The 15469-nt window shown below is 44.8% G+C and overlaps 1 protein-coding gene across 2 annotated transcripts; it reads left to right on the forward strand.

The window, feature by feature from the left end:
* The first annotated feature begins 415 nt into the window (after positions 1-415).
* On the forward strand, positions 416-14870 carry LOC149335398 (inositol hexakisphosphate kinase 1-like). 2 transcript variants are annotated; one of them, XM_089552092.1, is made up of 8 exons: positions 416-571; positions 1046-1192; positions 1875-2001; positions 2735-2885; positions 4108-4283; positions 6881-7056; positions 8590-8757; positions 11291-14870. In XM_089552092.1, exons 2-8 carry the CDS (start codon positions 1133-1135, stop codon positions 11666-11668), a joined length of 1236 nt encoding a protein of 411 aa, XP_089408218.1. In that variant the 5' UTR covers positions 416-571; positions 1046-1132; the 3' UTR covers positions 11669-14870. The 2 variants fall into 2 exon arrangements, with proteins under 2 accessions (XP_089408218.1, XP_089408219.1); XM_089552093.1 differs by lacking the exon at positions 416-571 and adding an exon at positions 579-697.
* Positions 14871-15469: the final 599 nt, after the last annotated feature.

A 15469-nucleotide genomic window follows, 5' to 3' on the forward strand; every position in this document is an offset into this window, starting at 1 on the left:
AGAAAACACGTTTGTACCTTTCTGTCAATTGCCGCTCGACCTGTCAAAACAAACGTAAGTCACGTTACTAGCGCCCCAAGTCTTTTAGTTTCGGTTTTGGATGTCACCGCATATCCACTTTGCGCACGCATCAGCGTACCATTGCTTTGAATAAAAATTGCAAGAACAACTAATTAACTTTAAAATAATAATTGTAGCTTTTTGTTAATTTAATTTTTATTCAGTTAAAGCAGTTGCAAGTAGCTCACGCTCGAACAGCAAGGTAATAAATTTTTATATACTTGAATAAATTTGTTTTTGTTTATGGATTTTACAATAACTGGTTATGATTACAAATCTAACCATGATTACTGATTCTCAGTGAACTTTTCTGATGCTCGTATTCCGCATAGCAACCGCTGACTACGGCGCGCCACAAGCGCCGCAAGTGCCTGTGGAGCCCTCTTTTGAAGGATTAAAACACCAAAATTTCCTGCGCTATGTTTTGAGTAGTGCTATACCGATTCGTTTCTCTTTTAATTTCCTTTCGTTTTCTTGTATGCGGCTTCACGAACACTTCCTGTTCCCTCCGGTGAGTACGGCGAGAAAGCCGCTTCGCTTTTAGACGCGGCGTTTTGAGCTGGCGAGCCCTGATGGGCTTAAAAAAAAAATTGGATGTCGTGATCGCCTTCATCGACTCGCACCGGCGTTGGCCAAGGTATCTGCGAAACAGAGATTTCAATTCTCCTCGGTATCGCTATCAAGTCGCTTTCAGCAGTTACGTCTCACGCCGTGAGATTGCACAATTGAAACAATATTCGCGTAATTGGTCACAGTGCTGCCCACTCAGGCGCTGCCGTGAAATCAGGTGTTTTCCCAGCACGTTCATCCATCTACATCGAGGACACACTCAAAAGAGCTGCCTGGCCTCGAAGAATTTTCGCGCGGTCGTTTCGTAATGGCACGAGAAACTAGCTGCTGCCGCGCTGTCTCGCAGAGATAGGTGCTGTATCTTTACGGGGGGCCATTCAAAACAACTGCACCTCGTCTTTGTGGGTCCTCGCAGAACTGTTGAACGCCGGGATGACAGCGTCGTCGTCCCAGAAAATCCTCCTCGTGACACTGCAATCCGCAGAATAAAACGCGATGATCCATGGCTGCTCAGTCCGGTGGAAAGTCCGAAAATGTGGTCTTGGAACCTTATATTCACCAGGTGAGTAGTGAACACCTCCTAAACGTACTTTTGGAAGGCGCATCTCCCGAATGCTGCCGTGGACTCGGTTCAAGAATTTGTGCAAAGAACCTTGGCGTTTAAAAGTTAGCTTGTACGCTGTCGACTAAACTGAAATTATCCTTTGCAAGCATGCTGACTTGTGCTCGTAAGACGTCCAGTGTGCAAGCGAAGAAACAACCGCGCCGTCTTCTCGCCGGATAGAAGTTCTATACTTTCGTTTTCGACCAATTACACCATTCTTCACTAGAGAAACAAGAAATTTGCCTAATGAGGTAGCCAACCCTGCCTGACTGGGGCATAGATTAGGGCCACCAATATATGGGCTTATAGGCGAACAGAATCGCGGTTCCTTCTTACCTATGCTGAATGAAGTGCATGTATAGATTCATATTATGCGTGCTTTTTTACAAGTTCCTTATGGGGTTTCCAACTATGCACAATCCATTTGGTTTTTTTCTCCCTGGGACGAGTCATTTGTGATTAGCAATAGTATTGGTGCCAATGTCCGGGTGCAACGCTGGAATGCAATTAAGGATTACATTATCACCTCAAAGTACCTCGTTTTGTTGCATATGATCCATTTCATTCATCAAGGCTAAAATATTTAACAAGTACAGTATCGACAGTAGCTTCAAGCCTGAAGTGTGACCTCTTATTTCAGGTCGGAGGGCGATCGTCTATGCTGTGTCTTGATGAGTTCACTCTGTGCAAGCCGCTGATTCTACAAGAACTAAAATTCTATGAAAATCTTCCTGATGATATCAAGCCATTCACATCAGAATACAAAGGTAAGCATGACTTTCTATTCTCCAGCATGCTGGTTTTTCTTTTCTTTTCTTCTGAAATTTCCTTAGTTGCTTCAGTTCACCATTAACGGATTTAGTAAGCACTGTGACGTAATGACAAGCACCTTGCCGCAAAGCTTTGGGTTTAAGAATAGAACACTTCACTTTTCAGAGCAGTGGGCAAAAGATAATAAGTATCATGGTGGAAAAAAAAATTGGAAATTGGCTCCACAGAACATGTTCATATTAAATAAAAGAGCCATCAGCATCAGGACATGACTTATGTTCCTGTTGTACAAATCTGTAGGGGTGAACATGAGGAGGGCTTCCAACGTGTGCAGCAGCTAAAAAAAATCTGATGAAGTAAGCATCAAGAAAAGCAGGAAAAACAAAATGGGAAACTATGACGGTGGGTTGAAGTGCTAGAGAAGTTCAGAGGTTTTAATCCTGCACCAAGGAAGGTTGTACAGTTGCGGCCACAGTAATATGGAGCACGCATTGGCAGTCAATCGCCTCTCATGCCGTAACCAACGAAAATAAGGCAGTATGTGGTACGTACGCTTGTAAACGCTGCCCCTGCACTCGCATATAACCCCAACGTACCTTGAAATTTTTTCTACTGAACTCATGAGGGAGGTTTAAATGCCGAAGCATGCTTAGTATAATTTTTTCTACACGTGTGCATGATGCTGTCAGTGGTGGTGATGATTGTGCTTTTATGTTGCTTATTTAACAGGTGTCGTTGAAGTGGCGTTGCTGGAAGACCCCGATGGCTACCTAACACTGACAGCGCATCCTTCTTACGACCTCCTTAAGAATGGCTGTGCCTCTAGTCATACCATCAAAGGCACGGAAAGCATCACAAGCATCAAGGCCCGAAAGTATAGGTGCGTTTGCCCCCGCTCTGTCCATAACACTGTGACTGCCATCACTTATCTCTATTGTCCGTTGCAGTCAGCAGTAGTTTGCCCATATCTTCTCGAGTAAGAAGGAAGCAAGGTTTAATGGCACTGTTATCAGAGAAGCTTCGGTTTTTATTGTGCATGTTGTTGTGCTGTCCTAGTGTTCTAGGCATGAAGTGTGTCCGGTCCTAAGTCGGTGTCACGGAGAAGTGAACTCAGTCTAGGTTGTTGCACGGTGGTAGAACCGTGGGTCACTGACCGAGTTAAAATGATGGTTGCCGTTTCGAAAACCATATGCATTCCTTGCTCACAACCCGTGTTGATTCTGAAATGGCAACAAGCGTTTTGACTCCGCCAGTGACCCAAGGCTTTATTAAGCAGCAAACTAGAAGGTGCCCTGAACCCCACCTTAACCTCAACTTGACCTTGATAAGTTTCCATGTGTAATAGATTGTGCTGTCGTGAACATGTCATGCAAGGTGTAAGTCATGCGGTCTTAAGCAGCATTCGCAAACTGGGAAAAATTAAGGTTTCATTTTTAATGGCTCTTCTAGATAGAAAGTCATATTTCTTTCCTCAGTGTACCTTGTTCGAACCTGAGCCAGATTATATACTAGCATACATGTATATATTTAGCCTAAACAACTATAGGAACGTGGTGTATGTCTTTAGTAGTTATTTTGCTCGTGGGGCTGTTCATTGCATTCACACTTTAAAGTTCCTATGGCTAAGGCTGTTTGCATTGAGAGAACTGATTGTTATTCATATGCTGCCTAGCAAATGCAGTTAGTTACAGCTCTAATGAAGTGGCAAATGATCCTCAATTGAAGCCGACCAACCAGTGGCCTTAACCTATTGCCATGACGTAGTGGTCAATCACTTTATGCGGGCTAGTGTGCAGCTGCTGGCAACCATGGCAGGTGCAAGGTTATGATGTCCTGACATGATCCAGGCCACTGATTGGGCAGCTTCCATTTAGGAGAATTCGCCGCTTCGTTGTTAAGTTGTAACTGACTGTAACATTGCTCAGAGCTTAAAAAAAAAAAAGGGTGCCGCTTTTAAAAGGAGGAAGAAAGTGTTAAAAGACGGGATGTACCTTTATTGAACATGTGTATGTGATACCGCATGAAGCAGGCAAAAAAATGTGCACAGCTCGGATGGAGTGTGTATGCAGTAGGTTACATGTAGCCTCTGCTTTTTGCTACAGGATGCGCTGGCAGAAGGCTGGCAGCGTCGAGATTGAGCCAGTGCTCACGGACGGCACTCAGCTGTTTGAGGAGCAGGACGACGGAAAAGACAGCTTCACCACACACAACCCCTGGATCGTGCGCTGCCACAACCTGCAGATTCAGCGCTTCCTCTCATCCTCGGGGAGCCCCAGAGGTACGCCGCCCCTACTAGAACCCGGGTCGAAATTTCATCCTCGCCTGTTACTCTTCTGCGTGAAACCGCCACGATGGCTCGGTGGTTAGGGTGCTCTGCTGCTGACCCGAAAGACGCGGGTTCGATCCCGGCCGCGACAGTCGAATTTCGATGGAGGCGGAATTCTAGAGGCCCGTGTACTGTGCGATGTCAGTGTACGTTAATGAACCTTAGGTGATCGAAATTTCCGGAGCCCTTCACTACGGCGTCTCTCATAGCCTGAGTCGCTTTGGGACTCTCGCTTTCTGTTCCTTTGTTTTGCACTTTTACCTTTGGAGTCGCACTCGTTCCTCGAGCTTTTGTCCGCATGCTGGCCTTTCATGTTTCACATGTCCCGTACTTGTAAGCCGAAGATAACATTTCAGGTATAGACTCGCTAAGACAACACAGCGAACAAATAGAAGTTGCCCTGTGTGTATATAGGATGTCACGTTCTAATCGCAAAGAGACCACTCTGACCAAAAAGGGAGTTTTTATGTGCTAGAAAAGAAGAAACGAGACATACTGGTGCAGCCACCCCCTGGTCGATTTCGTAAGTAAAATGCATGCGTCGACATCAACTGTGGCGTGGATCTCGGAGGCTATGCTGCACCACAGTTCATTTCAAAATGGTTGCAGCCCTTCCTTTTTCGGTAAGGAGGTTATTAACTAGCAGACTATTTAAATTATTAACTATTTAAATTAACTAGCAGAATCTAATTATCTCGGCAATAAATGTGACTTTTGTTGCCGGACAAACTTCAGCTTAGCCAGAAAGACCCAGAGAACCTAATTTTACTGAGGACTATAACTGGATGGATTTGTTTTCCGTGTCCGTTTAACACCTTTGTTGGCCCTTTCCTATATTCGTTTCAGTTGATTCCTGTGCCTTTTTGCGTTGTGAATAGAGTAAGAGCCCATTAATTCAGATTTCATGGGGCCAGAGAAAATGTCCGAATACCAAATTATCGGGGGTACCAAAATCAAGCCATGGAAACTGTCCAACATCAGCCTATCTTTATTCTTTAAACATGACAGATATTGCTGTCTTTTTGCAGCTCTGCCAAATGATGCCGTGACCACATACTGTAGGACACAGGCCATTAATGGCCTCCACCACAGGCACACACACATCACACGAAAAATTTAAACACACTCCGATATAATGTATAATTACTGGCTCCGCGACAACGCAAAGTACGCTGACAGCATAGTGTGCTATGCGCTCGCTTCAAAAACGAAGAAAATGGAAGAGCATAGTGCAAAACAAAAAGCATCTCATCATACCTTCTCAGCTGATGATCATAGCAATGAGTACGGAGCCTTTAGATTTTGTTTGTACACTGTTACTAATGCGAGCATCCTGAGCCACTCACCCATGCCTATCATAATTCCATATCCGATGCCCTATGCACATGCAAGCTCTGCCGCCTACCGTGCTTTACCAAAGCGTGACTGAATTCCTGCAGATTCGCCAGATTTTCACTCCATAGAAAAGTACTTATATTTGACGGGACCAGACGGGATGTCTCATTTATCCTGTTTTCTGAATTGACGGGCATCGAAGTAATGAGGCTTCACTGTACTTAAAATTAGTCCTTACTAAATTCAGAGGAACAGCAGCAACAGCCTGTAGTAAACTGGAGTTGTAGTTCACACGTAAAGTTCCGATAGTTACTTTATCCTTACAGAGAAACTAACATACGTTGCTTTTCATCAGTCCAGATTAGAAGTAGTATTGTTATGATTTGAAATATTGTTTAGCAGTGTGCTGTGAATTTCTCTAAAGGGGAAGAAAATAGTTTTTTTTTTTGAAGGGAACACTGAAGAACCGGCCAATTTGCAAACTTCATTTGGGATCATATGCGATGTTATTGCAGTACAGTTAATACCGTACAGAAAATGACCTAGATATTTCACAACTTTGGTAGCGTAGGGCACAAGAAGTTGTTTGCAGTCATATCTTGGTTCTTTTAGAGTCTTAAGCTAGTTGCCAGGCCTCCAGTCGTGTGCGAGCACAACAAATGAACAGCAATTGAGACTCGCTTGTTGCCTTGAAGACACTTTGAGGCAAACTCCATCTAATTATTTATCTAAGTAAAAGTTGGTTCTCTGGCCATTTCTGGGTATGGCAACGTCTCTTTGACAGCAAAACATCAACTTATGAGAGAGCAGATTGTTTTTTAAAATTTTCTTGTTGCTCATGTCCAACTCATGATGCCTAGAACATTGACTGGTTGCCACCATTTTTAAGTGCATGGTGGTGAAATGTAGCTTCTGGGATCCGCACCAAAAATTCATTTTCGAAGCGTGCAGTTTACTTTGGAAATGGGGCTGTGGTCGGTAACGCCTGAAAAAAATCCCACTTTCAGGCAGCGTGGTCTTTTTGTCATTAGAATGCCGTAGTTTGTTTTGCACAGGCCAACTTGATTTTATCCTCAGTGTCCTTTTAAATGCAGCAACTGTTGCAGCTGGGGACACAGTTCTGTAAGCACGTAGCTACATATTTAGAAGAGGCTGCTGCGTAGTGCAACTGCAGTTGGCGGATGAATCTTGAGCCGTTCTGAATCTGCCTCCAGAGTTCCTTCTGCTGGAAAACCTGACGGCTCGCTACACGTTTCCCTGCATCCTGGACCTGAAGATGGGCACTCGGCAGTACGCGGACGATGCGTCGGAAGAGAAGCGCAGGAGTTTGGACGCCAAGACAGCCGCCACCACGTCCAGTCCCCTTGGGCTGCGCATTTGTGGCATGCAGGTGGGGAGAGTCACTCTGGCTCTTCTTACAATTCTCCGCCTTTTTGTTCGTCCGGTGTGTTGCAGGACAACACAGGGAGCTATGGAAAGAAAAATGACCTGTGTAATGTTAAGAGATTGGAAGCGGGCGGAGTGGGTGAGGGAACAAACACGGATTAATGACATCCTAGTCAAAATCAAGAGGAAGAAATGGGCTTGGGCAGGGCATGTAATGCGAAGGCAAGATAACCGCTGGTCCGTAAGGGTAACGGGGTGGATTCCAAGAGAAGGCAAACGTAGTAGGGGGCGGCAGAAAGTTAGGAGGGCGGATGAGATTAAGAAGTTTTCGGGGATGCGATGGCCGCAGCTGGCAAAGGACAGGGCTAATTCGAGAGACATGGGAGAGGCCTTTGCCCTGCAGTGGGCATAGTCAGGCTGATGATGATGATGATGATGACCTCTGCAATGGCTCTGTGGTTGTGGTTTTCAGCTGCTGAGGACAGGTTTGGAGGTTCGATCCTGTCCATGGCAGACTCATTTTAAAGCAAAAAATATGATTGCTCTGAGATTTCGCGACAGCACCATGACCCAATCGCACAAAGCAAATTAGATAGTCTAGTTCCTAATGTAGCCTTATTCGCATTGTAAACCCTGAGTTAACCCATTCTGTCAGTGAACACCTCAACTGCTGCGTGGGGAAATAAAAAAAGAAACACGTGAGCACTAAAAACTTCAACTGCCAGCTAGCGTTCCTGTTTGTGCTGCACAGTAGTGCACAAACATGATCAACTAAAATGATGACAAAACAGTAACGCTAGCTAGCAGTTGAAGCTTTTAGTCCGCTTTTTTTTTCTCCTCATGGCCTGGTTGAGGTGTCCAGTAACAAGGTGAGGCAGTTGCGTGCCTTTCCTTTCTTCAGATCCATTGGAGGGTCTAGACTGCAAACGAACTGGAAGGCATGCCCTCTAGTTAGACATGGTTCGTAGCCCAGAGCATTGCTTTTAAAAGCAACAGCATAAACTACTTACAGATGAGGTTACCGATTTATTTACAGCACTCTGATGTCTCTTCGCACATGTGATCATTTTTTTGATGAGTAAGCTGTTGAAAAGTAGTAAGACATGATGTTGGGCTAGTCGGTAGTGCGTGTGGTGTCTTTGTATCAGTAGAAGCAGCCCATGTCTGCATGCTGCTTGCATGTCTGCATGTTCCTTTTGATTATTCAACTCGTTTTGTTCTACAACTCGTACAGGCTATTTCAGTTGTAATTGACACCTCAAAATGAACAAGAGATGAGAGGGAAGCCTCAGTCCTCTAGCTGGCCGGTTCATTTTGTGCTGTAAAGAGTTTCATCTTGACCGCCCTTTAACTAGTTTAGATCCTTAGCTTATAGTTGAGCACTTCAATGCAATACTTTGGTGTTTCCTCTGCGTGTATTGCCCCATGTATGGCAGTGGATGCTACAAATCTTTCTGCTGTGTGACGGAGACCCCCTTCAAGGGAGCTCAGCCCGCCTTGTTAATGCCGAATGTGCGGTTCCTTTGGCATTCCGCAGGTGTACCAGCAGAACCTCGGCTACTACAAGTGCCACAACAAGTATTTTGGCCGGTCGCTCAACGTGGAAGGCTTCCGCCAGACGCTGTACCACTTCCTGCACGACGGCGTCCGCTTCCGCCTCGACATCCTGCTGCCCCTCATCGAACGCCTGCAGGCACTGACACAGGTGGGGAGCAGTGCCTTCTTTTCTCTCAGCACTGAGGACAACTCCATCCAGTTACTGTTCTGAGCACAAACATTCCCTGGCTTTTTCTACCTGTGTTGGCATTTGTCTGGCAGCAAAAGACGCATATATCGGCGAGAAAACTGGATTTAAAAATCTTCGTGCCAGTTGATTTCTAAGTCATGACATCCTCACCAGAAAGGATGGGTTGCCACCACTTTGAGGTGAATGGCTGTGTATCGTAACCTCTAGCATCTGTGCCCAAAAAATGGGTGTCTATGCACGCATTTTGCTTGTGAAAGCGGCCAGCAATAGTGACACCTATGTTTTGTCTTTTGTCTTTTTTAGCATATAAAGGCTTCACTTTTGGTGTGAGGTGTCTTTTTATGAGTATATAATGCGGTACCCTTTCAATAAAGGTCACCTTCACTTCATCCTCAGTGTCAGGGGGCAGTGTGGGGGAAGGAGGAGGGGGGGGGGGGCAGATCCTAGCTGCTTGCTTTGTTAGAAACTGCCACCAACTAAGTTTCTGCAAGAACCTTGTGCTAATTTTTGTTGTTGTGTTAGACACTTGGTATTGTCAAAAAGCTATGCCAACATTTTTAAAAATATCACTTGAGAGTGAAGTACAAGGGCCTTTGTGGGCACATTCATTTCCTTGAATGCAGGTTAGCGCTTGTTGGCACAAGATCTATAGAGCTTTTACTGTGCTTGTAGGCTTCTATCGCATTTGCATTGTCTTTGGCGCGGAATGAACTTTGCAGCATATCCAGTCCGGCGATGGCAAGGACAAAACTAAGCCACTTTGGCAGCATAATTCTGCTCCGTTTCTGTAATTCGTTGGATGGCTTGGTTGTTGTTGTTTTGAATGCTTCACCCCATTGCCCTTGTGCATTATGTTGAAGCTACCACTGGGCTTCTAGGCACATTGGGTTGGTCACTAATCGTAACATACAATCAGAATTGTCAATGTTTTGAATGTACGTGTCTCTTCAATATGAAAGGTAGCAAAGTTAGCATCCAATTAATGATTTCTTCGTAGCAATGCGTGGGAAGTGCACACTTTCTTATTTTCTAACTAGTTTTCGTCTTCACATTTAACGTCCAAAAGTCATTTTCAACTTTAGTTGAGAAATAAGCAAGAAATTCTTGTCCAAGCTGATTGTTACCTTTCGTATTGGAGGGGCCTGTACTTAGTGGGAAATCGCATTATCGAGGAACATATGAACCATAAGAAAAATAGTGTAACTATACAGGACATTTTTATTGCTCACGAATTTGAGCGTATGAACCAGGAAATTGTGTGAATGGGGATCATGTCAACAAGGCTCTTCCGCAGTGGTATTGGATGTTGTGTGTATCAGATGCTTACATGGTGCCTCAGATGTGTCTTGAAAGTTGCAAGCTGTGTCAAACCGTTGTCAAAATTCCTGTTCACTAAACAGTTCTACAGGTATGGTACTGATAAAGACAGATGTCGAAAACTTTCTATGCTAGTTAGGCATTAAAAAAGAAGAAATGGCATGCTGAATACAGAAGGATCAGTGGAGGGAAAACGTAAGGTGAAGTTTCTATTAAAAAAAAGTGGTTGGATTGTAATGTAGTCAAACCGAGTATACTACGAAGCCATGTGTTTAGCCTGCTTGGCTCATGGTTTTGCTTTGCTGGGGCGTCAGCATGCTTTACAACGGTATTAGTTCAATAGTAGTATTAGTTGATGAAGATGGTGATATGCGGTGCAGAGCACCAGAGCGTGTATACTGTTGCGATAGTAGTATTAGTTGATGAAGACAATATGCAATGCACAGTGTGAGAGTGTGTTGCAGTTTAACAGGAGGCATGATTGGCTGCTGCGATAGTGTAGTACTCTCGTGCAGTGGCCAGTGAAACTGATCTCGCATCGCTGCAGGTTAGAAAGCTGGTTATGGCAATATTTATTTTATTCATGTATTCATTTATGGTATGCCCATGGTCACTCTGAAGGTCAAGCTTCACATAAACTCGGTGAGCCAGGTTGACCTCGTGGTGTAGTGCTTTCACACTAATAAAAGTACCTGTGTGTACAGCTCCTCCTATTTTTCCAAAATCACTTGTGTCAAAACTCTTAGATCACTTAGTTTGTGAATCACAGCCAGCAAAAGGTGCAAACTCAGCTACAAATGCAGAAAAGGGACAAAGAAAAAGGCACAAATGATGCTACTGCAGAAAGCATTGCCTTCTGGATGCTTTCAAGTCGTTATCGTAAATGTACAGCAGTTCTTACCACCATTACTGTGCAAGGGTTTTGTATACCTTCTGTTTGTGCGAAACTATGCAAAAGGTGCAGATAAGGCCACGAATGGCAGTAAACTTCGTGCACCACTACGCCTTCTGTATGAGTCAGGATCAGTGCTTACAGCGCCCTCTATACAGTGCAGTGCTGCAAGCAAAGTTGTCTGCCGGACTTGAACTTGATGAAGCTGTTTGTCTTGCATCTTCTTATTATACATTATGTCTTCATTCTTATCCTGCTGTGTTCCGCATTTTCCACACGCAGGTCATAGAGAAACTGGAGTCGTTTCGTTTCTACACCAGCTCGCTTCTGATCCTCTATGAGGGCAAAGGGCCCGACGGGAACTCAAACGACTGCAGCAGCGAAACGCCGCGGCCGCCCAACGAGCGCGTTTTCGCCAAGCGGCCGCAGGCGCCCGTGGTGGACATCCGGATGATTGACTTTGCCCACTCGGTGTACAGCCCCAAGGACAAGGGACCCGACGAAGGGTACCTGTTTGGCTTGAGGAACCTGATGGTCCAGTTGCAGATCCTCAAACAGGACAACCTGAGCTCCGCGACGGAAGCTCTGCAGTTGAAGAACGACAACGTCACTGCTGCGGCCAAGAAGGTGGAGGTGGCGGCTAGGACAACCAACAACTGATGTGAAAACTGATGGGTGATCCTCGCGGAAAGCCTCAAATGACGACACTCACTGCATGAGTAGCTATGGCTATCACTCCGGAAAAATTGCTGCTGTGTGGAATGGAAGGCAGCTCAGCTGGTCAGGGCAGCTGGAAGAAAGAAAGCAAGGCCTGCCAGATGCTATCTTTGTTGCAGAATATGGGGCCGAATGTGCAGGAAAGATCGCTGAAGATCAGAGTGCTGATCGATGGCTTTAAAACAGCCCTTGGTTCTCTATCTAGGGATGCCTGGCTTTTGTTTCTTGCGAACATGCCTAAGCTCCGAAGACAGAGAAGATTTGGACAACCTCTACTCAGGCATTCTTGGAGAAGATACAGGCTTACGACTTGGAAACTACGTGAACAATGATTCTTTTTTTTTTTTTTTAGTGGTCACACTCATCATGACTGATGTTGATTCGTGCTCGTGTTATTCGTGCACAGGGACACTGTGGTCTCTTGACTACGACGTAACGTCGAAACTGACAAAAGCACACAACGTTGAGTATGTGGCGTTAAGCCTTAGAAACGAATTGCACAAATGCCAGCTGTGGCACATGATATTGCATGCAAAAAACAATCTCGGCATTGTGAAGGAACGACAGAACAGAAGAGATGATGGATTAACCTTTCTCCATTACAGATTAAGATTACACTTGGATGAGGTGCCACACACCTCTTTTAGCCTTAAAGAAACACTGGTTACAAAATTACAAAGGTTGCGGTAAAACATCACATGGATGGAACTCTTCGTGTAATGTGTGTGCCCTAATAGTGTTAAGCAACGCAGTGGCGCTACAGCTGGCTCAGCCCTGGCTGTTTGTCGCTGACAGTCGCTGACAGATTAGGCCAACTGCTGGCCTTATATTTTGGAGGTGGTGTTAGTATTTTAGCGTGTGAAATTTCGCCTAGTGTCGAGTGGCGCGCAATCATTCTGACCAAGGCGCAAAAGCGTAGCTGGGGTCAGCAGTAGCTTCGCAGTTTTTACCGTTGCTAGCGCTTTCCATCACAGGAACTTTTAGTCATTCCATTAAGGGCTGCTTGTTCTGCTTCGAAGAGAGAAAGCAGCATTGTAGGACATGAGATTGCGAGCACCGGTAGCAGTAAGTGAGCGACTTTCCCAGTGGTTTACTGCCATAACATTTTCAGAGACATGCAGCTTAGCATCGGTACTCAACATTGTTTCATTGTTTGAAGCGTAACTCCTCATTGGATTTTAACTCTCTGCACACTCAGATAGGAGCCCTCGCTGGCATTTTGCTCTACTTCCTCTACGCTTTGTGGGGAACAGTTTTTCTGTTAACCAAAAGTCATAGGCATAGTGTGTTTCAAACTTTCCTGGACACTTTGTGGGTGACCTGAACAACCAGTGAGCCATTTGACGCAACCTCTGTTTCACTCTTTTCACCCTAAACCTTTAATGGTGAAGACAGCAGTCACTCTCAGTAGTACTTAGGTTGCTGGGTGGGGAGCAGTTGTTCCACACGTTTCCATTATGGCCGTCTTGTCCACGTGACGAAAATATGTGGGAAGCAGAGATGAAGGTAGGACGACTCCATATCTATTTCGTTTGGTCTTTCAGTGTTATGTCTGGTCTCAAAAATGTTTTTCCAACTGGCATATGAACTTTTGCTTTCCGTCAACAATTGAAGTGACCTGGATAGCTTTGCAACGCACTGTATGTCACTTGTAATGGTGGTATGTCAGTGTGCCACTTGTAATGCTTGACTGCCCGTAACCGCCACACTACACTCAGAAGGATGCATTTCTCTTAGAATTGTTTAGAAAGGGGGTCGTTTGAAGTTTTCATTGCTTCACTGTGCCATTGTCGTTAAATCGTGGAATCATCTTTCATACTTTCTTGTGCCAGTGTTTCTGTACTGTACCGTCGCTGCACACAGTGTTGTGTACAGTACAAGTACAGCCAACATTTCCAGATAAGGATTGTCATTCAGATCATTGCTTGGTGCTTTACTTTTTATTACTCAATATCATCTTTTTTTTCTTATACTTGTGCAGTCATGACACATTGATTACTAATCCATGGTCATTTTGAAGAAATAGGAAGAATTTTTCGCACAGTGTAGAGTGGCTGATGTCATCCGAGAGCTCTTTTCTGTGGTGGTGTGCTATTGAGTGGTCTTATCTTACGTAGGATACAAAGGGTATACTGCTAGAATTCCTTTGGGAAGGTTAGTACCAAACAATTCGATCTTCCTGAGTCAACACAGAGCAATATTTGTTTTTGCTTTTCTCGTTTCCACTGAAATTAATACTTTTTCTTCTCACATCTGGGACGAGAGTAATCTTTGGCAGGGCTCTGTTGAGAGATATCACTCATCCCATCTTCTTACTGCCGACAAAGCCATGAATCGTCCGCATATTTTCTTCTACTCTGTCACATGGCCTTGACCGATCATGTGATCAAAGTCACGTGACAATTCACTTTGCTGCATATGGACCTCTGAAGGTTGTGAACTGCAGGCGAGTTGCTGGGATTTCTAGGTCTTTTTTTGTAAACTTCTCGGATACCCTTCATTTGCTCAGTGGCTAATCTTTTAGCTCGATAACACGTATGCAGCACCCTGGTGTTATGAAGGAGTCAGCAGAGCTCAAGAAAATTTTTTTGCAGCATGCGTTGTCATATTGTTAGTCTTTCAGACAGGGAGTTCACTCTCTCTTTTTAGTGTGTGTGTGGAGCGCATTGCTTTGTCCTTTTATTTTTGAAGTGATGGGCACGTGTGTTTCTGTGTTTTTCATTTGTGCGCTTGTGTTGTTTGGATCACCATGCGGATTGTAGCTGTGTAGGTAGGCATATATATATATATATATCTAGTAATTTGTATAGACATAAACAAGCATGGGACGACACACACTTTTCTCAGTCACGTGGCGAGCCAACTGTCGGCGCAGTTTTTCAGGGCACAACAATAAGTCGACGTGTCAAAAGAATTTGCCATGGTTGCCGAATTGTGCATCGGCGGTGGAGTGGTCGTGTGTTTTATACCTTTCTTTTTCATTTTCTTTTTTTTTTGCGACATTCTAGGAAGTGACGGGTCAGACGTAGCATGTTCTTCAAGGTTGTTAATACACAAAACCAAAAGAGAGTATGTCTGTTGCTTGTTGTATTTTAATATGTACGTCTACTTTGTAAGGAATAAAATGTTTATGCATGCAGTGAAATGCTTTTATGTCTACTTGGCGAACGTGTTTGTCCTTTGATTTTCTGTGGTTTCGTGACAAAACCTCGCTGGCGTCACCATGGTGGGAACATGTGATCACCTCCTGGAAGCGCAGTGGCATAATGTGTTAATAGCGCAATTAAAGAGAACGCACCACCGCTTGCCCCACTTGCGGGGGGGGGGGGGGGGGTGCACAAAGCTTTTGCCTGTCATAATACCTGCATGTAAACTGTGCAGCAGCACTTTTACGCGACATCGTATACAGCTCGTTTGGTCGATAAGCCGTTGGCGCAGTAGTAGTAGTAGTCGGCACCGCGTGCCGGAATTAATCGGGGGCTGCGTAAAAATTGTGTTCCGGCTAGTGTCATACAATTCAGCGTTTCGTGCAAGGGATTCAAACCGGCGACCTATAATCGGGGGCTGCGTAAAAAAAAATGTATCATGCGCGGTTTGGGTGTCCACCAAGACAAGTGACTCTACTGCGTCATTTTCATTCCTCAAAAAAAAAAACAATTTTCGATTTGTCCAATGGGCAAGGCGTCGTGCCGAACGGGCGACGATGTTCCGTGGACCCCCTGGCAACGCTGCAACACGCTGTCG

The sequence above is a fragment of the Amblyomma mixtum genome, chromosome 7 (assembly GCF_055824585.1).
Source record: "Amblyomma mixtum isolate Tamu chromosome 7, ASM5582458v1, whole genome shotgun sequence".
In the NCBI taxonomy this organism is placed as follows: domain Eukaryota; kingdom Metazoa; phylum Arthropoda; class Arachnida; order Ixodida; family Ixodidae; genus Amblyomma; species Amblyomma mixtum.

Excerpts from the sequence above, each read along its gene's own strand:
- LOC149335398 (XM_089552092.1), top strand. The coding sequence starts at position 1,133 with ATGGCTGCTCAGTCCGGTGGAAAGTCCGAAAATGTGGTCTTGGAACCT. Across the intron at positions 2,002-2,734 it reads ATTCACATCAGAATACAAAG|GTGTCGTTGAAGTGGCGTTG; the intron begins GTAAGCATGACT and ends CTTATTTAACAG. Across the intron at positions 2,886-4,107 it reads ATCAAGGCCCGAAAGTATAG|GATGCGCTGGCAGAAGGCTG; the intron begins GTGCGTTTGCCC and ends TTTTTGCTACAG.